The sequence below is a fragment of the Panthera pardus genome, unplaced genomic scaffold, assembly GCF_024362965.1.
Source record: "Panthera pardus isolate Hobbes unplaced genomic scaffold, ASM2436296v1 HiC_scaffold_6, whole genome shotgun sequence".
NCBI lineage: Eukaryota > Metazoa > Chordata > Mammalia > Carnivora > Felidae > Panthera > Panthera pardus.
In genome coordinates, this window is record NW_026526991.1 from 62,119,726 (window position 1) to 62,143,383 (window position 23,658).

At 50.4% G+C, this 23,658-nt stretch overlaps 2 protein-coding genes and 2 long non-coding RNA genes across 5 annotated transcripts; all 4 read right to left on the minus strand.

The window, feature by feature from the left end:
* Positions 1 to 5,169: 5,169 nt before the first annotated feature.
* Positions 5,170 to 7,569, minus strand: MFSD5 (major facilitator superfamily domain containing 5). Its single transcript, XM_019419506.2, has 2 exons — positions 7,380 to 7,569; positions 5,170 to 6,775 (listed from the first exon to the last, which is right to left on the minus strand). The coding sequence occupies exon 2, from the start codon at positions 6,754 to 6,756 to the stop codon at positions 5,404 to 5,406; it is 1,353 nt and encodes a 450-aa protein (XP_019275051.1). The 5' UTR covers positions 6,757 to 6,775; positions 7,380 to 7,569; the 3' UTR covers positions 5,170 to 5,403.
* Positions 7,570 to 11,340: 3,771 nt separating this feature from the next.
* LOC109249192 (uncharacterized) lies at positions 11,341 to 14,088 on the minus strand. Of its 2 annotated transcripts, XR_002072471.2 has the most exons (3): positions 13,842 to 14,088; positions 13,355 to 13,604; positions 11,341 to 12,239 (listed from the first exon to the last, which is right to left on the minus strand). It is a non-coding gene; the product is annotated as an uncharacterized LOC109249192 (long non-coding RNA). The 2 variants fall into 2 exon arrangements; XR_008419542.1 differs by having other exon boundaries at positions 11,341 to 13,604.
* Positions 14,089 to 14,110: 22 nt separating this feature from the next.
* Positions 14,111 to 15,265, minus strand: LOC128774967 (sperm mitochondrial-associated cysteine-rich protein). The gene has a single exon (XM_053895213.1). It carries the CDS (start codon positions 14,735 to 14,737, stop codon positions 14,231 to 14,233), a length of 507 nt encoding a protein of 168 aa, XP_053751188.1. The 5' UTR covers positions 14,738 to 15,265; the 3' UTR covers positions 14,111 to 14,230.
* Positions 15,266 to 17,812: 2,547 nt separating this feature from the next.
* On the minus strand, positions 17,813 to 23,574 carry LOC128774968 (uncharacterized). Its single transcript, XR_008419543.1, has 2 exons — positions 23,530 to 23,574; positions 17,813 to 18,197 (listed from the first exon to the last, which is right to left on the minus strand). It is a non-coding gene; the product is annotated as an uncharacterized LOC128774968 (long non-coding RNA).
* Positions 23,575 to 23,658: the final 84 nt, after the last annotated feature.

Consider the following 23,658-nt stretch of genomic DNA (forward strand, 5'->3'; position numbering starts at 1 on the left):
TTTTTAAAAACAAAGACAAGAACGAGAACATCTCCAAAGAATCTCAGTGTTGGAATGATAATATTAATGTAGCTGCTAAGTATATGTTGTAGACATTACATACATATCTCTTGTAGGGTAGAGGACCCAACAGAGGTGTTTGTAAATGATCAGTGAACGTATCAACTCTCATACTGCTCATTTCCTCTTGCTTACATCTTAGCAATCACTACTCATTTATTTACATGTTGTGTAGCAAGTGTTGTAGAACTATTTTCCTGTGTTTTGTTACATCTACTTGATTCTAAACTCAAGGGGAGAGAATTTGTCCTTTTTATTCTTCTATATATATCTATATATATCTATATATATATCTATAATTATATATATCTATAATTATATATATATCTATATCTATCTATATATATATCTTTTTTAAAGTTTATTTTGAGAGAGAGAGCACGAGAGAGGGGCATAGAGAGAGGGAGAGAGAATCCCAGTCAGGCTCCATGCACTGTCAGCGCAAAGCCCAGTGTGGGGCTCGAACTCACAAACCATGAGATCATTACCTGAGCCAAAGTTGGATGCTTAACCCACTGAGCCATCCAGGCCGCCTCCTCTTCTTTTTAAAAAAAATTTTTTGGGGGGGGGGCGCCGGGGTGGCTCAGTCAGTTAAGCGTCTGACTTTACCTCAGGTCATGATCTCACACTCCGTGAGTTCAAGCCCCACGTCTGGGCTCTGTGCTGACAGCTCAGAGCCTGGAGCCTGCTTCAGATTCTGTGTCTCCCTCTCTTTCTGCCCCTACCCTGCTCATGTTCTGTCTCTCTCTGTCTCAAAAATAAATAAAAACATTCAAAAAATTTTTTTCAAAAAATTTTTTTTTGAGAGAGAGAGAGAGAGAGAGAGAGCAAGCTCACACCCCTGCACAAGCCAGGGAGGAGCAGAGGGAGAAAGAGAATCTGAAGCAGGCTCCACATTCAACTCAGAGCCCGATGCAAAGCTCAATCCTATGACCTTGGGATCATGACCTAAGCCAAAATCAAGAGTCAGATGCTCAACTGGTGTCAGAAGGCACCCTTCTTTTTTTTTAATGTTTATTTTTAGAGAGAGAGAGCGTGACACTTGTGAGCAGGGGAGGGGCAAAGAAAGAGAGAGAGAGAAAATCCCAAGCAGGCTCCACACTGTCAGCACAGAGCTTGACTCGGGGCTCAATCTCACGAACCATGAGATAATGACCTGAGCCGAAATCAAGAGTTGGGTGCTTAACTGACTATGCCACACAGGCACCCCTTTTTATTCCTCATCTACTTCTTACAAGAAATAGGAAGTTCCTGAAGTACTAAGAGATTGATAAATTCTGACCATTTATGAACCTTAGTCACAAATTTCAATCCCTCATTTGAATGCCCAGCTTCTAAAGAGAAAGCACAGGATAGTGGAAAGCACTTTGAGTCTAGACAGAGAAACTGGATTCTAGTCCCAGTTCATTGTATTATTAATCTGTGAAACGGGGATAGAAGCATCAAGCCTCACTACTTCCCAGGGGTTCTGCCAGCCTCAAATAGAATAGCCTTGAAATGATTTCCAAAGGCCCTAACAATGTTACATAGACATTTTATATGTATTGCCATATAAAGATGTCAGAGACATATGGATGACTGTTATAGTCTTCCTGAGGATTTCAATGGTTTTAAAGAGTGAAAAACGAGATTACTGTTAGGTAAAAAAAGGTTGCAGAACAGCATGATTCAACACGTTGATTCAATTTTTATTAAAAGACAAAACAAAAACCAACTGGGGCACCTGACTGGTTCAATCGGTAGAACATGGGACTCTTGATCTCAAGGTCATGAGTTTAAGCCCCATGTTGGGCATAGAGTTTACTTTAAAAAAACCAAACAGCATTCGAATCTTGGTTTCGGTTCAGGTTGTGATCTCACGGTTTATGAGTTTGAGCCCCATGTGGGGCTCAGCACTGACAGTGCAGAGCCTGCTTGGGATTCTCTCTCTCTCTCTCTCTCTCTGCTCCTCCCCGACTCTCCCTCTCAAAATAAACAAATAAACTTTGAAAAACAAATGGGGCCCTACCCATTTATAAAAAAAATAAAAAATGACAAACCCCAACTAATATTAAATCTGTGGATTAGACTCCAAACAGCAGTATGAAGAGTGGGATTTAGGGAGCCTCTCCCTCTCTCTCCATATATATGTATATATACAAATACATACATATATATGTATATATACATATATATATGTATATATACAAATACATTTACATATATATGTATTTGCCTTTGATGATCTTACAATGAGCTCATTTAATTTATTGTAAAAACACACACACACACACACCTTAAAGCAAACATGAAGTATTTTTACATTAGATCTAATCCCAAGCATGACAAATTTTTGTTAGATAATTCTCTTCTGTGGTTCTGTGAGGAAGTGGTGGCAAAAAATAATAAAAGGGACGGAGAGAACCACAGGGTTGGGGTTAGGGGAACAGTGATGGGGAGTGGAACCTAGACGTAGCCAAAGGGCCATGGCCATTAGCTGGGAAAAGCTCCCCCTCTCCCTGAGCAGGGACTGAATTTCCAGGAAGAGATAGTCCTCCAGGTCTCAGAACCCAGTGCTGACCTCATGTTCCAATTCTCCTGCCTTCTTGTCCACTGGCTCCTGGTTCCTTGGGATGTTTCTGCTCTCCTCAGGATCACTTCAAAGTTCCAAATCAAATAATCATGTGTCCAGCTGGAGGGGAAGTCAGAAAATCAGGAGCCTCTTAGTGAAAGATAGTGGTGTGTATCGAGTCTGACACCAAGCTGACCTTCCCACTTGAGGAAGAGGAAATGAGTTCAAGTGGAACACACTGACACCCTACTCAGCTGCTCACATACCCCAGAGCAGAAGGCCTCTCAATTGCTTGATGCTTCCATCTGGGCCGGGACCAAGGATAAACACTTCTGGGAATCACCCAGCCACTGGGATGCGTTGGAAAGTTCTATACCCCCATTACAGCCCTATCCATTCATTCTCACACCCAAATCTGGTTCAGCTCAGCTGGATTGGAAGAATTTTAAAATAAAACATAAAAGCAAACACCACTGTAGTGCTTACACTGTGGGCCAAGTGCCGTTCCAAGCCCTTATATACAATAATGTTTTTAATCCTCAAAGGAGCCCTATGGGGGTAGGAATGACTCTATCATCCCTATTTTACAGATGAGAAAACTAAGGCACACATTTGAACCCAGGCAGTCAGGCTCTGGCACCATCCTCTTAACCAGTTCCCTACGCTGCCCCTCAGCAGAGCATCAAAAGCAGTGTTTTGCAGGCAGTGCGCACCTGGTGAATCCATCCCTCCTTTGACTTAGATGGGCAGATACCAAAAAGTGGACCGGATGGCCAAGGCTAAACACTCCCGGTCGCTTGCCCGTCTCCCAGGACAGGGCTTGGGATGAGGGAGCCAGGCTAGAGGGGGAAAGGCAGGGGACACAGGCAGTCCATGGCATAGAGGAGGCACTGGGCAGGCAGCAAGAAGCAGTTTGGCTTTGGTTTTGCCATTCACGTGCTACGTGCTTTTCAAGTGGACTTCCCTCATGCGTAAAAAAAGTTTTTTACCAGCACCTTTGGAGAAAGCTCAACGGGGACAAAGCTAGGAACCTCATTAGTCGGTCTCCTCTTCCTCCCTATTTCCTGATCACTTAGGAATGTGAGACCTCCTCGTGCTTCCATCAGTAAAAAAAATTACTGCTATCCAAAACAACCAATCATTGACTAGGCTCTGGATTCTAGTCTCGTAGACTTCCCAAATGGGCAGCTCTTAAAAAGCCAGGTTGGGCTAGCCTGTTTCCTCTCCAGATACATACTAAGCACAGCCACGGGCAAAGCACCCACTGGTGTGTATATACGGAGGACGCGAAGGCAAGTAAGCCACAACTTGTGCCTGTCCTCAAGGAGACCATACTACGGTGGAGAGGGACGGAAAGTCTACAAATACCTATAAAATATATGTAGGCCCAGCTCAACAGGGCAGAAAGAGGAAGTGGAGTTTTGCAAGAGATTCTGTCTTTGCTTCAAGATAGGGGACGGAAAAGATATCTGTTTTTCTGTACCTAACCTCTGTTCCCTGCAGTCTGGGTGAGGGAACTTGTTTTTTCTTCTTCTTCTTTACCGAATAGGGACCTGAGACCACCACCCATTCCTCCCCCCTCAGCCTCACCCTGCAGAAGCCCATCTATGCCGAATTCCTACAGCACCAGCTGATGTTATCTCTCCGCACAGGTCGGAACTTGCAGGTCTTGGTCCATCTTGCATCTTCCTGTCTGGAAAGCAGTCTGGGACCCAGGGACATTTTGTCAATCCCTTTCCAAAACGGGTGGGTCCCCCATGCCTGGCTCAAGCACATTCCAGGACATAACCTTGAGCCTACCCTCCCTTCATCCCCACCTTTTTAAAAGCTGGCTCTGCTTCCTCTGAGAAGCCTGGGTTTTGGTGGGAGGAGGAAAGGCAGATACCATCAGGTGAGGCAGGGAGGGGCCCACCAAACTGGTGTTCCCACTGGTACTGTTTCCTGCCCTGATGGCTTCCTCACCCTCACTCAGGCTGGGTGGGGAAGAGTCAGGTACAGACAAGATGTCCCAGTCCCTCAGCCATTCACTGTTCTCTCCCCTTGGCATGCCCTTCACTAGGTTGCATGCAAGGATACAGGACAGAGGACCTGGTGAGCCCCGGTGGTGCTGGACAAATGGTGCATTCTGCCAGGTAGCGTACACGGGCTGAGCTCCAAGTTGTTTCTGCAGGAAGGTCCCAGATTGTCCCAAGGGGGTGGTCATAGAAGCAACTCAAACCTCTGGAATCTTTGTTCAGTGATGTGGGCACTCACCCCACATCCTCCAGACACGGTCTCACCCTGGATGTGGAGCAAGGGTCTTGCTGGGCAACTAGAAAGGGTACCTGTCTCCAGGGCAACAAGATCTAGAAGATCTAGAGGCCTCAAGCATTTCCCACCCATTTCTGCTACGAGGCAATGCTACGGCTCTCAGTTTAAACTGGAGACAGTCTTAGAGAGGCTAGAAATACAAATACCGTCTGCTGGCAACCCCATCTCTATCCTCAAACTCTCCAGCTGCCTACTCACCAGAAACTACTGACGTGGGTACAGGTGAGGGTAAGTGAATCTAATCAATGATCAATTAAAAGTGTTTATTTTTAAATGGAAAGGGAGTAACACAGAGGCAACTTCTGGCATCTTCCTTCCAAGCCATCACTCCCACGTGCTCTCCAGCTCAAAGCACTGGAGGGAGGGGCCCCGGGACAGGCTGAGGGCCCAAACAGCTGCGAAGTCAGTCACAGAGAGATCTGTACAATTCTAGAGAGGTGGGATTCAAGAGTCCTTCCCAGCCTCCTCGTCCTGGAGCAGGGCTAGAGCTCAGGGGCATAGGGCTCTCCGGTGGGCGAGGGCACTCGCAGCTCAGCATTGTGCCTTACCACGGTGAAGAGCCCCACCACCGCTAGCAGGGCCATCACCATGACGGCAGAGCAGATGCTGAACATGTTCCGAGTGCCCGTTTTGTGATCGCTGTCATGGAGGACTAGGAGCCCCAGGCAGGCCAGTAAGTGCAAGGGCACCCGGAACCAGTTGAGTACGCCAGCTTGCTCTGTCTCAGGGATCACCTTTCTCCGCAGGAAGCTCATGCTGGGAAAGTATAGCCCGCAGGCCAATTCGATAAGTAGGAAGGCTATGAAGGACTCCACTGGATTCTCCTGGCCTGGGCTGGTGGAGAAAGTCAACATGAAAAGGGAGAAGACTACGATGAGGACAGCAAGGGAGAGTAGGTGCATGGGCTGAAGGTGGTACCTCTTGGAGGTAGCGATGCGGTACAGGGAAGAGCCAAGCAGGCTGGCTGCCATGAAACTGGAGAAGACGATGCCCAGCGGGGCCCCATGTGGGTCCAGCACAGGTGTCCAGAGGAAGACAAAGATGAAGATGACACTCTCAAACAGGGCTTGTATGGTGCCTAGCAGTAGCACGCGGCGGTCTGACAGGAGACAGCGTAGGCCTCCGGCACAAGTCCTTGAAAAGGCACGCTGCCGATCATAGTTCTCTCCCCAGTTATGAAGGGCCAAGGCCCCAGCCAGAGCCAAAAGAGGGATGGCAGCCACGAAGGGCGCTACAGGCCCCAGCCCCATCCAGCAGGCCACAGCCTCAGCTGCCACGCCTGCCACTACAGCCAGCACATGGTTCCAGAAGGCAGCTCGGGCAAAGGTAGCTGGGATCCACTCAGCAGGGAAGTCATGGCGCTCCACGTGTTCATGGATGTACCAAGCCTCAAAGGCAGAGAAGAGCAGGGCGGTGGACAGCCCACCAAGTGCTCGGCCCATCAGCAGCACAAAGTAGTCCCAAGAGAGTTTGGTTAAGCAGCATAGAGAGTAAGTGAGGGAGAAGAGGACACAAGACTTCTTGCGACCCAGCCAATCCACAAGGGAGGAGGCCACCAGTCCAAAAAGGACTGTGGAGGCAAGGCCACAGACATAGAGGATGGCAATCTGACCCTCCAGGAAGTGGTAATGCTGATACAGTTTATAGAGGTAGGGGGCCTGGAGCCAGTCAGCTGCCAGGGCCAGGAAGTAGACCTGATAGAAGTCCAGTTGAAACCGAAGGAAGGAGGGGTTGCTGCAGGCCCTTCCAGGGGGCTTAGCCTGGCATCTTGACAATTCCAATCCTAGGCAGGAGGCCAGGAGGACCACAAAGGCAAGGTAAGCAGTCACCAGCATGGCGGGCCCCCCGGACGACCTAGAGAAGGAGGGGTGGGGGTGGGGTTAGAGTCACATCCATTGCCCAGGTAGCACTGTCAAGGGGCTGGGTGTCTAAGCAGAAGGCAGTTCCACCCAACCCCCCCCTGCCAACTGCATTTCCCCACCCCTCAACTCCACTCCTCTAGAGCTCAGACCGGAGGGACCAGTTGGGTGGGTGGGAGGAGTGGCCCGCCAGAGCCGTCTCCTAGGACACGGTGGGGCAAGGAGGGGTAAGAGGAGAGGGGAGAAGACTGAGCACTCGCCCCACCCTTGCCTGGCATAGCAAAGAGGGAGTCCCTTCAATACAATAATTCCGGCCCCACGAGTTAAAGGGATGCTGCCCTCTTCTTCCACGACAGCTTCTGCATACTTCTATTACCTCCCATTCCCTCTGGAGAGCTCGTTTTAGCCCTCAAAGTCTTTCCATCTGTCCAGGGCATCCCTCCCGCCCGCGCGGTCCTCCCGATTTGCTTCAGGGTCACGCGCGTGCATCTCGGGTTCCCCCTCCTCCAGGTCTTAGGCAACCCCCTGCGCCCCCTAGCCCCCGCCCAGCGCCCCGTCGCCGCCACACCCACTCGCGCCTCGCCCAGACCCCGTCTCACCTGCTGCCCCGGTCTACGGGGACGCCCCGGACACGTCCGGCTCCAGGCCGCCCGGACGCCCTGCCCGCTCTACCTCCGGCTCCGGTTCGGGTTCCAGCAGCTTGCCCGCCTCTCAGCCTGCTTCCGGGAGCCGGGTAGGCCGCTGGCCGCCGCCATGATAGCCCCCTCACGTGACGGGGCGCGGCGCTCAAGCTCCGCCCCTGCTCCGCCTTCTGCCCCCCCAACCTCTGCTAGGATCCCAACTCTCGACGCCCGCAGTAAAGAGTAGAGGCAGTAGTAGTTGCTACTGTCGCTCCTGCCCCCTTCGCTGTTTTCCCGTGACACCCGCTTCTTCGACTCCCGGGTGACTGTGGGGCCGCCCTGAAATAAGGATCCATTTTTTCTCTCCCTCCGCAACATGGAGAATGCCCGCAGTCCCGCAGACTCGCGGGCTGGCGCTTCCTAAGAAATGTCGCTACCCCGAGCCGAGCCGGCTCCTCGGTTTCCCTCTTTCTCACAGTAGCGACCGCCAGGCCCGACGTCAGTATGGCCCAGACACCTGAGGGAGGCAGTGTGGTGTAAAGGACTTTGGACTCGGGCTTGCAGCCGGGCTAAGGCTCAAATCGCACCCCTGTCACTTATCACTGCGTGGCCTCGGGCAAGCCACATTACTTCTCAGTGTCCCAATTCCTTTGTCTGCAGTCACAGGAGAGCAGTGCACAAATTAAAAAGGCTCAAGTTCAGCCTTGGTGCTGAACGCCCACCTTCTGCCACTTACCTAAGCTGTGTTACATTGGAAAGATTATTTAACCCGTCTCCTGTCCTACTGTTATTTCCAGTGGCTTCCCATCTCATTAACTGTAAAAGTCAGAATCTTTATAATGACCTACAAAACCTTCTATCCTCTGTTCCTCTGCTACTTCTCTGATTTCATCTACAATTCTCCCTTTAGAGTCTTTCTACTCTGTCTATACTGGCTACCTCCCAGGCCTTTGCACACTGTGGCCTGCAAGGTTCTGGTTCTTCTCCCAAATACCCACATGGTTCCCTCCCTCGGCCTCTCCAGTTCTCTGTTCACATGTCACCTTATCAGGCCTTCCTGAGCCATCCTGCTTAAAATAGCAACACCACCACATCCACCACAGCAATCCACCTGCTATCCTTCCAGCCTCTATTCACCTTTGCTGCATTTTCCCCATACTTCACACCATCTGGCACACTATGTGTTTTACTGATTTACCGTCTCTTCTCCTTACAAATTTTTATCTATTTGTTCACTTGTATTCCCAGTAGTTAAAACAGTTATTGGGGAGGTGCCTGGCTGGCTCATCTGGAAGAACATGTGGTCGTGAGTTTGAGCCCCAAGTTGGGTGTAGAGATTACTATAAAAAAGAAATAAAGTGGGGCTCCTGGGTGGCTCAGCTGGTTAAGCGTCCGACTTCGGCTCACGTCATGATCTCACGGTTTGTCGGTTTGAGCCCCAGGTCGGGCTCTGTGCTGACAGCTCAGAGCCTGGAGCCTGCTTCGGATTCTGTATCTCTATCTCTCTCCCTGCCCCTCCCTCTCCTGCACGCTGTCTCTTTCTCAAAAATAAATAAACATTAAAAAAATTAAGAAAGTTAAGAAACAGTTATTGGTAAGTACAAAGGATTCAGTAAATATTTGATGACTGAATAAGTTAATCCAGATAAGTTACTCTAAAAAGTATTGGCCCATATTAGCTGGGAACAGTCATCAAACAGTTATCATGTACCTAAGCTCTGTTTTAAGAATTCCTGGGCTGTCTGCTGCAGATGAATTATTTAACTGTCACAAACAACCCATGAGGTAGGTACTATTATTATCCTTGAGAGTTGGCAAGGTTAAATAATGTGCCCAGAGTCACGTGATAAGAGGTAGGGTTAGAACTGGGACCCAGATCTTTCCAATTCCACACTCATAGTTTCTGAGAAGATTAAATGAGTTCACTCACTTGCACAGGTGATTGGCAAGTGTTGGTTTCCTTTATACTAAAGTTTGGAGGGTAGAGGGTGGGAGAGTCTGGGATCATATCTTGAGAAATACTTTCTTACGATAAGGTAAACAGCAAAGATTTATATCTACAAGTTCCAAAGTGCCTTTATTCCTAACTGGCACCCTCCTACAGAGGGTGGTTCCCACAGGGAACCCAGGGCTTCCCCCATGGGCTTCCTAGGGGAAGTGGTTCCCATGCATTCATCTAGAAACACAAAGCCTCAAAAACCATGATTTCTCCAAGGTCATTCAGTGAGTGAGGGCAAAGGCAACCCAAATGCTCTCCATCCCATTCCCGGACTGAAGCTCCTTGGACTCATGTCACCCATTTCTTTTGGGGGTGGAGGTCATCCTGAATGAAGGCAGGAATGGGACAGGATGGCCTTGCATTCCTGGCCTTCTGTTTTCCAGGAGGGAGGCCAGTTTTCCCCCATTGTTGAATCGCATTTTGCTCAGAAGCACCTGGCAGGAAGAGACTTACAGCAAGATTACATTATTTTGGATTATTTTTGTTTATTGTGGGACATATTAAAAATATGTTTAGTCTAGGGGCGCCTGGGTGGCGCAGTCGGTTAAGCGTCTGACTTCAGCCAGGTCACGATCTCGCGGTCCGTGAGTTCAAGCCCCGCGTCAGGCTCTGGGCTGATGGCTCGGAGCCTGGAGCCTGTTTCCGATTCTGTGTCTCCCTCTCTCTCTGCCCCTCCCCCGTTCATGCTCTGTCTCTCTCTGTCCCAAAAATAAAATAAAATTAAAAAAAAACGTTGGAAAAAAAAAAATAAGCATGTCATTTAAAAATATATATATATATGTTTAGTCTTTTTTAAATGTTTTTTATTGATTTTTGAAAGAGAGAGAGAGAGAGAGAGAGAGTGAGGAGGGGAGGGGCAGAAAGAGAATGAGACACAGAATCTGAAGCAGGCTCCAGGCTCTGAGCTGTCAGCACAGAGCCTGATGTGGGGCTGGAACCTATGGACCGTGAGATCATGACCTGGACTGAAGTTGGTCGCTCAACTGACTGAGCCACCCAGGGGCCCCAAAGTATGTTTACTCTTTTTTTTTTTTTAAGTTTATTTATTTATTTTTGAGGGTGGGGGAAGGGGCAGAGAGAGAGGGAGAGAGAGAATCCCAAGCAGGGATCCCAGTGTGGGACTTGAACCCACGAACTGTGAGATCATGATCTGAGCCAAAATCAAGAGTCTGATGCTTAACTGACTTAGCCACCCAGGCAGACACCCCCAAAATATGGGTAGTCTTTTTTTTTAACTTTTAAAAGTTTTTAAAATTTGGGGCACCTGGGTGGCTCAGTTGAGTGTCCAACTTTGGCTCAGGTCATGATCTCACGGTTTGTGGGTTCAAGCCCCGCATTGGGCTCTGTGCCGACAGCTTGGAGCCTGGAGCCTGCTTTGGATTCTGTGTCTCCCTGTCTCTCTGCCCTTCCTAGGCTCTCTCTCTTTCTCTCCCTCTCTCTCAAAAATAATAAACATTAAAAAATGGTTTAAAGTTTTTAAATTTATTTTTGAGAGAGAGAGAAAGCAAGCAAGCAAGGGAGGGGCAGAGAGAGAGGGAGAGAGAATCCCAAGCAGGTTCTGTGCTGTCAACACAGAGCCTGATGTGGGGCTCAAACTCACGAACCATGAGATCATGACCTGAGGTAAAGCCAAGAATCAGATGCTTACCCAACTGAGCCAACCAACCGCCCCCAAAATATGTTTAGTCTTAAGGCTTCTCTGTCCCCTCAGAACTGTGAAAAACAGCTGGGAAAGTTCCTAAACATGGGAAAGGTGCCAGCAGAAGACTGGAGGGGATAAAAGGCAGCCTGTGAATACAACATATCTCTAGAAGATGCTTCTAGCAGACTGCAGGGAGGGCTGAGGTCTGTGTATTGGGGAGGCACAGGGGAAGTCCTAGTTTTCAGGGAAGGTGGGAGGGTGGTCTGGGAATATTGAGGAACTGTGCTTACCAGAGGAGCAACATTTAAAACTTTTATTATGAAAATGTTTAAACATACACACAGGTAGAGAGCAGAGTTCTATGAACCCCTACATAGTTCATTCAATAATATAATTCTGTCACTTTGTTGCTTCTATTCCTTTAATTCCGTCCTTTTTTATCTGCCCAAATATTTAAAAGTAAGTATGTCACTTCACTCCATACTTCAATATGCACCCCTAGGAAATAAGGCCCTTTTCTTACAAAACCCCGAAGCCATTTTATGTCTAACAAAATCAATACTGACTCCTTGGCATTCTCCAGTCCATAAGTAAAAGGCTCCAACTGTCTGAAACTGTCTTTTTACAATTGGGTTGTCCAATCAGGAACCAAAAAAGTCCACATGCCCCATATAATAGTAGTTCTTTTATGTCCCCTCTCAATTTTCCCCCCTAGCCATTGACTAGTTGAAGAAATTGAGCCACATTTCCTTGAAAAGTTCCCACTCTCTGGATGTGTCTTCTTACTTCCTCGTTGTGTCATTTAAATTGTTCCTCCATTCCTTATATTTCCTGTTAAATGGAGGTTGGTTCTAGAGGTTTGATTAGAATCATGTTCAGTTTTGTGATGTGTGTTTGTTCCTTTGTTTGGCAAGAGTCTTTCATGGGTGGCGCTGAGTGCTTCAGATTGCATCACCCCAGGAGGTACACAGTAGAGGGGTTATATCCCTTTTAGTGATGATAAGATTCCTCAGTGGGGTGAGGTGGTCACGGCTTGATTCCTCCATTGTAAAGTTCACCATCAACCATCATCTTTGGTTTCATCCATTCATGATTCTTGCTTTGATCAATTATTTGATCAAGGGCTGCACAATGATTTTTCTAATTCCGTATTCCTTCCACATTAGCTGGAATTCTTCTTAAGAGCTATTTGGCTACCCTGAAATATAGTTTATACAGCACAGGCAGCATAAATACCTAATTGGTTTTTTTTCCCAAAGATTTTATTTTTACATAATCTGTATACCCAACGTGGGGCTTGAGCCTACAACCCCAAGATCAAGAGTCACACACTCCACCAACTGAGCCAGCCAAGCACCCCAATTCTTTTTCTTTTTAATTGCCAATTTTCAGAATAAGAAATTGGGAGAAGCATCATTTTTAAAAAGTTTGGGCTTGGAGCTGAGTTGAGATGGATGGCCTAGATGGTGGGGAAAGGAAGGACAATTCTGGTAGCTGTGTCCAGCTCTGCTCACTCCAGGGCATGGGGTGTGTGTGAGACAGACAGACATCAGAGGACTCAGTGTCCTGGACCTTGTGCAGTAATGAGATGGGCATGACACAGGCATGGTGTAGAGGCACCTGCAGGACCCAGGGAGAGAGAGAGAAAGCCAGATTTGGGGGAGGCAGAAAGAGATAGGAAATGAATACACAGCTAGACCCAGAAGATTGGAAGGGAGGCAAGCACAGAAAGGGAAATTGAAATGGAAGAGACTGAGAATGAAATGCACCAGAAGCAGAACAGGATAGAAAAGCAGAGAGAGGGGAGCTTGGCTGGCTCTGTCAGTGGAGCGTGCGACTCTTGATCTCTGGGTCCTGAGTTCGAGCCCCATGTTGGGCGTAGAGCTTGCTTAGAAAAAGAGAAAGAGAAGGTGGATCGAAAGACCAAGGAAGAAAATAGAGGTGAAGACACAAACTGAGACAGGGAAGGGGGAAAGAAAAAGACATATATGTTAAATAGACTTTACATTAGATGGGGAAATAGAAGGAGGGAGAAATAGAAGGATAGAAAATGAGGAAGGCTGATGTGGAGGCAAAGTTAAGTGAAGGTAGGACCTCCCAATGACAGAAAGAAGGAAATAGAAATGGAGAGAGTGATGTAGAAAGACAGAAGGAAGGGTACACAGAAAGATAAACAGATAGAAAGGAAAGCTCAAAAGAGTCCCAGAGAAGGAGGCCGAGAAAGAGAACATTGAAACAGACTGATGTCAGAGGACTTGAGTGTGGAGGGATGCTTAGGGGCTTTTAGCTTAGGGTCCAGTCCTGAGCAGATACCTGGGGCTCTTACTTCCAGCTTCCTCTTGGTGGCTTCTCCAAACTCAGGTCCTATCCACAGGGACAGGGTATTTTGACTTAGCTATATGGATGGGATCACTGAGACCAGACTTCCCAGCTTCCCTTATCCCCATGCCAGATGAGCATGGATGTAACAGAGGGGATTATTGCTGGAAGATTGAGGTCATGACACTGCGCGAGCACTCCGAGATTTGAAAGACAAGACATCCAGGCAGAGAACGCCAGGTTCCTAGAAGCAAAGGACCATGAAGGATGTCATGATATCCAAGGGGAGGGAAGAGCCAAGAACCCTCTGTTCAGCCTTCTCCTCTGGTCTAAGAGCCACTGACCTTCTTTGCCTAACTCAAGATGAGAGGTAAGGGGTCCACAGACTTTTGAGTCAGTAAGGGATACGGGTGGAGGCCCAAGTGGCAAGAGGCAACCCCTGGACAAAGGGCCCCCTACTGCCTCTAGAGGAGGAATGTACCTTATCCATGAGAACTGCAGAGAAGATGAGCCAAGAAGGATGTCCAGCAGAGGCTGACTACAGGAAGAAAATGGCCAACTTCCTCACCTTCTGAGGCCTTGAGGGAGGCTCTGAGAAGCATGCTTTCCATTTCAGAAGTTGCAGAAGAGGAGGTTCTGGAAACAGCGGGAGCAGGCCCAGAAAATAACATCAAAGCAGATGCCCTGCTCTCAGGGACTATGGGGGATGCGCGGGGGCTCTGAGCAGTCTTCTGCCTCTACCTGTCTGGGTGAGGGGTTTAGCTGATGCCTCTCCTCACTCCAGAGCTTCTGCCTCCCCCCAGAGGAAGCAGCTGGCAGAAGTGCTCCGGGAGACCAGACTGACAACCTCTCAGCGGGGCAGCAGTCCAGCTAGACTATGAGACAGTGCCTCTGAGAGGTGCGTTGTCCCCGGAAGCAGCGGTTGCAGCGGCCAGCGGAGCCTGGAGGAGCCCCTGGGCCACAGCCACAGCTGTCACTGCAGCCCAGGCAGGAGCTGGGACAGGCAGCTCGGCCTCTGGAGCAAGGGTAAATTGGGCAAGGTGAGGGGTGGCAGCAGGTCACGTGCGGACCAGCGCACAAGACACAGGAGCTGTGGGGACAAGTCAGGGGAGGACAGGCAGGGCAGGGGGGGCAGGAGCAGGTACAGGGTGGGCCAGGAAGACTGGGGCAGGAGGGACAGGTAGCTGCATGAGAAGGATAGGCAGTGCAGGAGCAGGTGGGAGGACGACAGCTAGGGCAGGGGCAAAAACAGGCGGAGGGGGGACAGGACAGACAAGGGGCGGCAGCTGGTGCGGCGTGCCCGGAGGGTGTAGGGGGCTGTTGGTGGGTGGCCTTCTTGTTCCGAGGCCCCAAGCGTAGGCCGAGGGAGAAGTCCATTCAGCTTCAGGAGCGGCCAGGCTGGGGGTTGGGTGAAGGGAAGGGCAGGGGTGAAGTAGGAGGGGCAGACTGACAGAGGCAGGGGTGGGGGCAGGATTAAACCTAAGACACTGCTGAGCCTTTGCTGATCCTGCTGGGAGCTCAGACCTCCCCAGCCAGCCCTCCCCCTCCAGGCCAGCCCAGGGATGCTCTCCTGCCACGCTCCCTTCCACCTAAAACCCTCCAGCTGCACCAGACCAGAACGTGTTCTTCAAATACGACATGCGCTCTCATGCCTCCAGTCCTTTGTTCCCACTGTTCCTTCTGCTCTGCTCAGCGTGCCCTTTTCTTTTCTCCACCTGGTGAGGTCCTCTCATCTCTGAAGTCTTCCACTTTATTCCATCAAAATGTTTTTCTCGAGCTCCAGGCACCTGACCCCTGCCTGTTTAAGGACCCCTGCCCATCACCCTTGTGCCCTGATGGCCAGAAAAGCTGCAGCCAGAGCTCCCAGACAGTCTCCAGAGGGGATTTAGGGAAGCAGCAGCAGCAGCAGCAGCCCCCAGCAGAAGCTGTCTGACACCGAACCAGGGAAGTTGGCGGGAGCTGGCAGTGGAGGGAGGATGCCTGTGTTCTGGGGATTTCCACACAGGGCAATTCCCAGGTGTGGGTGTAGGGGTGCTCAGATGTCTCTGGGAGATTGACAACCAGCCTGGACAGTTATTGTTTGAGGACTTATCATATATCGGGTAGTGAATAAGGCAGCGAGGTTGCCTCTTTTCTAGAGCTCCCATAAAAGTGAGGGCTCGGGCAGGGTGGGGACCAAAACCAAACAGGTAAATAAACAAAATACATGAGCTTTTTTTCAGAGCATGAGAACGACTGTGAGAAACGCAGGCTGCCCGGATCAAAAGTGGCTCCGAGAGGCCAGTCCATCAGCAGGGCCAGGTAGCCAGCCCCCAACAGTCAGGTATGCTGGCACTTAAGGCTTGGGGGGAGATAAAGTGTCAAGTCCTAGCAGACCAGGGGAGAGCTGCCTGAGACTGAATGGAACCCAGGTGGCCAGGCTGTGGAGACAAGCAAAGCTGAGGAGGGGGTAAGGAATGTGGGAGGTTGCCATCTAAAACTGGGTGGTCAGAGAAAGTGTCACTGAGAAGGGATATTTTAGCAAAGATCTGAAGGAAATGAGGGAAAGAGCTGTGGAGATGTCTAGTGGAAGAACACTGGGGCAGAGGTGGGGTTAAGCAGTCACACATGACCATGGGACTGGGGGTGAGGGGCAGAGTCATAATGGCACCGGTAGAGAGCAGGGCAGGGGCCTCAACATGCAAGGCCCTGGCACTCACAGCAGGGGCTTGGATCTTGTTCCAGTAAAAGGGAAAAACGCTGAGGGTTTTAGGCAACAGAGTGTACAGTTCTTCTTGGTCCTACGCCTGCCCCTGTTTAGAATGTTCTTCTTCCTGCATAATTGGAAAACTGCACTTTGGAAAACAGTCAGGCATTATTTGATAAATTGAAATTGCCTGTACATACACTTTGACTGTTAGGTTTTTTGTTTTTTTTTTAATGTTTTTATTTTATTCTTTAGAGAGAGAGAGAGCGTGTGAGTGGGAGAGAGGCAGAGAGAGGGAGATACAGAATCCATTATTTCTTTAAAAAAATTTTTTTTTAATGTTTACTTATTTTTGACAGAGAGAGAGACAGAGCATGAGCAGGGAAGGGCAGAGAGAGGGAGACACAGAATCCGAGGCAGGCTCCAGGCTCTGAGCTGTCAGCACAGAGCCCGACGTGGGGCTCGAACTCACGGACCATGAGATCACGACCTGAGCAGAAGTCAGACGCTCAACCAGCTGAGCCACCCAGGCGTCCCAAGGGAGACACAGAATTCACAGCAGGCTCCAGGCTCCAGGATGCCAGCACAGAGCCTGACAATGCTGAGGGCTCAAACTCACAGACCGTGAGATCATAACCTGAGCCAAAGTCAGACACTCAACCGACTGAGCCACTCAGGTGCCCGTTTTTTGTATTTTTTAAGTAGGCTCCATGCCCCACATGGAGCCTAATATGGGGCTTTGAACTCATGACCAAGATCAAGCCCTGAGCTGAGATCAAGACATAAGCTGAGGGGCACCTGGGTGGCTCAGTCGGGTAAGCGTTTGACTTCAGCTCAGGTCATGATCTCATGTTCGTGTGTTCAAGCCCTGAGTTGGGCCCTGTGCTGACAGCTCAGAGCCTGGAGCCTGCTTCAGATTCTGTGTCTCCCTCTCTTTTTGCCTCTCCCCTGTTCACACCCTGTCTCTCTCTCTCTCTCTCTCTCTCTGTCTCTCTCTCAAAAATAAACATTTAAAAAATTATATATTAAAAAAAACCCTGAGCTGAGATCAAGAATCAGATGCTTTAACCAATTGAGCCACCTAAGCGTCCCCCTTTTATTTTTAATTTTTTAAATATATTTTTTAAGGTTTATTTATTTTGAGAGAGAGAGAGAGAGAGAGAGAGAGAGAGAGAGAGAGTGAAGGGGAGGGGCAGAGAGAGGAAGAGAGAAAGTCCCAAGCAGGGTTCGCACTGTCAGTGCAGAGTATATAGGGCTTAAGCTCAAGAACTGTGAGATCATGACCTGAACCTAAATCAAGAGGTGAACGCTCACCTGACTGAACTACCCAAGTGCCCCATCCCCCCCCCTTTTTTTTTTTTAACGTTTATTTATTTTTGAGACAGAGAGAGACAGAGCACGAACGGGGGAGGGGCAGAGAGAGAGGGAGACACAGAATCGGAAGCAGGCTCCAGGCTCTGAGCCATCAGCCCAGAGCCCCACGCGGGGCTCGAACTCACGGACGGGGCGGGGGGCGCTCCAACTCACAGACCGCGAGATCGTGACCTGGGCTGAAGTCGGACGCTCAACCGACTGAGCCACCCAGGCGCCCCTGCCCCATCCCTTTTTAAACTAAGCTCTATGCCCGGTGTGGGGCTCGAACTCACAACCTCGAGATCAAGAGTCCCATGCTCTCCAGACTAAGCCAGCCAGGCGCCCCATAACTCTTAGTTATATAGCCTGGAAGAACTCTTGCATGTATGTACTGGGAAACATGTACAAGAATGTTCTTAGCACCATTGTTTATGGTAGGCATACTGAAAACAACTCAAACATCTACCAACAGAATAAAAACGTCAATCATAAATTGTGATATATTCATGCATACCATGAAACAATAAAAAGGCAGTTAATATGCGAAAACTTGGATGTGTCTCACAAACAGGAAGTTGAACAAAAGAGGACACGAAAGAGTAATACAGTATCATTGCATTTACATAAACCTCAAAAGCAGGCAAGATTAGGGTGCCTGGGTGGCTCAGTGGAGCATGCAACTGTTGATTTCAGCTCAGGTCATGATCCCAGAGTTGTGGGATGGAGCCCTGCACCCGGCTCCGCGCTGAGTGTGGATTCTCTCTCTCCCTCTGCCTCTCTCCCCTGTTCTCTCTCTCTCTCTGAAAAAAATAAAATAAAACAAAAGCAACATTTATTTTACAAAAGCAGGCAAGATTAAGCAATAGTATTTAGGGGTGCATACATAGGTCTAAAACTATAAAGAAAAACCAGAAAATAGTGATCACAACAGTCAGGATGGTGGTTACTTCTTAGGGGAGGCAGGGAATTATGGGAAGAACACATGGGAGCTTCTGGAGTGCAGGAAATACTACTTCTTGACTTGCCCGGCAGTTAAATAGGTATTTGCTGTATTCCAGCTTATTCATACACTGTTCATAACATATTTATATATTCTGTATAGAAAGAGAAAATAAAGTACTGCTTTTTTCCCTCTGGTCCACGCCACCTTGCTCAGATCGTTATGCTGAAGTTAGATACTGCCTAGTCTCCTATACCTGACTTTTCCAACCAGATCTCAAGGACAGCCACCTTCCTTGTATTTTTGGCATCTCTCCATGCCTGGCATGAGGCAGATAATAAATGTTTGCTGAATTGGACTGAATTGAATTTCCCAAGTCTCTCATCCCATAGAGAGAGGGGAAGCTACAGAAGAGGAGGGAGCTGGCTATGGCAAAGAGCCCTCGGGACCACCAAGACCTGGGTTCCCATCTCAGCTTTGGCACTTCCTAGCTGTGTGATTTGGGCACGTTGCTGTTAACCACTCTGGTTCTCAGCTCCCTCTTCTGTGAAATGGGGCGATAACTGCTACCTCTCTGCACTGCTTTGTGGATTGAGTAAGGTACATGCGTAGCACAGTGCCTGGAACACAGTAAGTGCTCAACCAAGGATAGCTTCCCAACCCCCTGGCCCCAGCCCCACATCTTTTCTTCAAAGGAGTCTGCTGGAAGGGGCAGCCAGACTTCAAAGATGGGCCCAGAGGGTGGGACAACATCTTTGGGGGAGGCCCCTGAGGCTAAAGTGGAACTGTAGTCTGGTAGAGAGCTGGCAGACGGCGAGATCCAACTGAAGCTGAACGGATCCCAGGCAATTGGTGGGAGTTGGCAGATGAGGTAGGACACCAAGGTTCTGGGAGTTTCCATCCAGGGGAAGTCCCAGGTGTGGGTGCGGGGGTGCCAGGCTGGCCCCACCCAACACCCTTGCTCCAGGGGATGTGGACACAGGGAGGAAAGTGGGTCAGAGCAGGGCTGGAACTTAACTCCATTGGTCCCATGACCTCTTTGCCAGCTCCAGAGGCGGCAAAGCCACAAAGAAGCCTGCTCCCTGCTCCAAAGGGCCTTCGATTCCTTTTCTCAGAAAGGAAGAACATTGGCACCTAGGTGTCTGGGCTAGAGGAAGTGGAAGCCCCCCAGTGGACCGAGGAGAGACAACCCTTTAACCCCTGGACTGAGGTTCTGTACTAAACACTGCTACACCCACCCACGTGACGACTGGCAGACACCTGGAGCTCTCACCTCACACATACTCCAGGCAACCGTGGAGGCAGACATGCTCCTAGTTCCAGGGAGTGGGACAGGTCAGGGCTGGACCAGGAAGGGGGAAGGTGCATGGCAGAACAGCTCTTAGGAGAAGGCTTTTCTGTCTGGTGAGGCTCCAGCTCCAGCTCCAGCTCCAGCTAGGCAAACGTAGGAATCCCGCACTCTGGGGGACTTGCCAACAACGTGGGGCCTTGTTTTCTGTGTATAATCTGAGGCCTAAGCCTGTGGTTTCCTCTTCCCTATCTGTGCCTCTATTTCCCTTTCCGGAGGAGGAAATGAAGGAATGGCTGGAATCATTTCAAGGTGGGGTCACCAGGTGTCCCAGGGTCCCCCTTTGGCCATTATGAGGTGCTTATCACCTCTCCCTTGTACCATATAAAAATCCAGGAGGGGAACAGACATGGCGGGGGATCCTCTTCTTTCTGAGGGGAGCAGGGTGGCTGGGAAACAGGGCCCTGATTCCACAGGACCTTTGCACATATTCTTTTGTTGCCCTCCTTTCTCTTTACTCTCCTCCTCAGTTTTTCCCAGAAGCCTTTCCTGATCTCCTTGGCTGGAGGAAAAATCTTCCTATTATCCATTCTCATTGTATACCTTATGTGTCTGTATACTAGTGATCACTTGCAATTTTGTGGATTATTTGGTTAACATCAGACTCCTCCCCCAGACTTTGAGCCTGCAGGGGCAGGAACCATACCTGGGTATTCATTCCCAGGGTCTAGTACTTGCTTGGCACACAGTGGATACTTAAAAAAGATTTGTTGAGATAATGAATAATGGATGTTCAGGGAAGAAACTCCTAGGATTGTTTAGGCTAGTCCCCAAATCCTGTGTTTCAAAATCAAGGCCTTTTTCTATATGGGGATCTAGGTGGTACCGAGGCTGGTGAGGACCTTCTACACACAAATTCATTCACTAGGAAAGCCAACAAACGGGCAAGTGGCAAAATAGCCCTGGTCATTGGGGCACCTGCGTGGCTCAGTCAGTTTTGGCTCAGGTCATGATCTCACAGTTCCTGAGTTCGAGCTCCACGTCAGGCTCTGTGTTGGACAGTGCAGAGCCTGCTCGGGATTCTCTCTCTCTCTCTCTCTCTCTCTCTCTTTCTCTGTCCCTCCCCCACTCATGTTGTCTCTGTCTCTCCTAAAATAAATAAATAAACTTAAAGAAAAAAAAGTGAAAATAGGCCTGGTCAAAGGGGTGGAATTGAGCAAGCACCTGGGGCAGGGCTGGCACCAACCTTGGCACGGAGGAGGCAGAGGGGGAGGAGGTGAGAGAGGAGAAGAGGAAAGGAAAAGAGAAGACACGTGTTGTACAAAACATGTTTTCATCACACTCTCCCTGGGTGCCCTGGGCTCCAAGCTCCCATGGCACTTTGGTGCCTTAATGATGTCCTTGGGGGCTGTAACACAGCTCTCCCACCTCCCACAGACATCTGCCAGCCACCTCCGAGAGCGGCATAGGGCATTCTCCCCAGCACCAGAGTGGGCATGGGACAATCACCTACTCAATGTCCTCCTTCTGGTGGGGAGGGGGTGAGGGTGACAATGGTGGGGGGGTGGTGCAAAATAGCACAGTCAGGGCAGGTGGGTCAGATGTCCTGTCCTCACAATCTCTCCTTTTGGTCTTTGTGATGAGGAAAGCCAAGGAAGCCTGGTATGGGCCTAGGGCCCCCAAGAAATGATTTCTCCAAGTTGCCCCGGGTGACCCAGTGGAACAATCACAAACAGGGTAAAGGCTAGAAACAGGGATGACAGAAGGGAAGGAGAAATGAGGGGAGCTCTCTCCACCAGCTTCCAGAATAGAAGGCCCTCTTTCCAAGCTTCCTCCTGGAATCCCTGGACAGAACACCGGTTCTACTGCAAGAGGGAGAGAAGAACCTGAACCCCTCACAATGTTCCACTTCCCCGATCCCCAGTCGGCCTGGCGGTTTGGTTTGACTTCCAAACAGACCCCAGTCATTGGGTCCCCGGGAGGGGCGGGGGCGGAGGCGCGGCAACCCTGAGGGGAGGGGCCAGCACTGGGCGGGGCTTCCTGGGCATCGCCCCCTGGCTGCCGTCCTCGGCTGGGGACGCAGCAGGCCACCAGAAGGGAGGAGCCACAGTTACCAAAGACGGATGGATGGACAAACACCCACCAGAGACAAAGACAGGGGCAGACAGACAGACAAACCAAAACAAAGAGAAGGGCAGAGAGGGAGAGAATTCTAGATCTGCTCTTTCCAGTTTACCACAAGTGTTTGGTCCCCTGTTTAGCTTCCCTGTTCCCATCTGCCACTCAAGCTGCACAGTCTCAGAGCTCTAGCTCTTGGCCTGGGGACCAGTCCCTGAGCCCCCTTAAGGACTTGGGGGGGGGGGGGAGTTGAGAGAGGAGATACCCAGCAGGGAGAGTGTCACGGGGGTGGTGCCTGGTTCTGTGTCAGGATGCCCAGCCAAGGGCTAGGGAGGGAGTGGTGCCCTTGCCCGGTCATGAGGACAGGAGACTCATTCACTGTAAACCAAGTACAGATGTGCTGGGACAGGGAGGAGGAATTAGGGCCACATTCACAAACCGCAGTTGGGCCTGCCCTCCTTGCACCAGCCACCAGCAGCAGGGCTGGAGGGGTTAATTCTGCAGCCTCCTGGCAGGATCCCTGCCACACAGGCGGGTGCTATCCCACCCCAGCCTGGATGCCTGGGTCCAACTCCCTGACACTTGCCCCTCCCACGCTGCTGAGAGCTGCTCCCAGGGTAACCAAGCAAAGTCAACAGCAGCCAGGCCACCTGGGGACGGGACCCTGGAGTACCTATTCCCAGCTCTTTCCACCCCTGGAGTGAAAGAGAGGTCCTTGTCTGCACCCCCATCGACGCCTTCTGTTCTCCAGAGATAGCCACAGCATGCCCCTTCTTCTGCCCTCTCTATCAGCTGACTCTGGTTAACCAAAAGTGGCCTTTCCTAAGAGGGAGGACACCTGGGCCTCAGGGTGGCAGTGAGGACAGAGCAGAGTAATTTCTGTATGGAAAATGTGATGATGTGATCAGGAGTCCGCATCCCCAATGCTGGCCACCCTGGGATTGTTGCTGGGGGAAGGTCCTTTGGGCGCATCTCTCCAGCCCCGTCCAGCCCCGTCCTGCTACCGTTTCCCTTCTGTCTTCAGTAGAATGGAAATAAACCCCTGGGTTCCCACTCTAGGGCTAACAGTCTTTGGTGGTCATGTTGAAGTCAGAGAGTGTTCCCCATCAGACACTGACACTGACTCTGGGCATGCGCGCGCGTGCACACACACACACACACACACACACACCCAGAGTCAACAACATTCGTGGCGCATCTACCAGGCAAGCAGGCGCTGGTTAAGGCAGACACACACCCTCTGCTTGGGCTTTCTCCCTCACACCCAGCCAGAGGCCCCTCCCACTCCCAGCTAAGGTTCCTCCTTCCCTGCTCGCCAGTCTCTCCCTCTCCAGATCCAAGCCCAAAGGTGGGGACAACTTTGGCAGCCAGGGACCCAGGCACCCTAAGTCCTGAGCTTACTCAAGGCAGGGTGAGATGACGAGGTCTTCCAGGCAGGGGGCCTCAGCACCGCCACCCTCCAATCCCACTAGTTAAACCAGTTTGTTCCTGGGACCAAAGGACCATCTGGGATAGGCCAGGGGAAGTAGAGACTACTTTGACCTGCAGGTGGAGGCGAAGCAAAGGGTAAAGACTGTGGCGTTTGCTCTGTCATACCCCTGCCCCATCATTCCACCCGGGGGATGGTGAGACTACAGCTCCCATCGCCTCCCTTCGGGAGGTAGCAGACACTGGCCACACTGAACCACACAGCCTGGCCAGAGAACTCAACCAGTCCCCCTAAATGGCAGGAAGAGGAAAAGTGCCAAAGAGAAAGGGTGGCATCATGGGCCCAGGACACTGACCTCGTCTGCCAGCCTTGCCCGGCCTCCTGGGGATGGAGCCACGGAAGCCCAGCAAATGGGAGGGGCAGAGACCCAGGCGTCCTGGGCTGCCCCGCCCAGTCCCCCTCCCACCCACCCCCGCCCCCCAGC

Coding starts and splice junctions, on each gene's coding strand:
- MFSD5 (XM_019419506.2), bottom strand. CDS start 6,756: ATGCTGGTGACTGCTTACCTTGCCTTTGTGGTCCTCCTGGCCTCCTGC.
- LOC128774967 (XM_053895213.1), bottom strand. CDS start 14,737: ATGGACTTCTCCCTCGGCCTACGCTTGGGGCCTCGGAACAAGAAGGCC.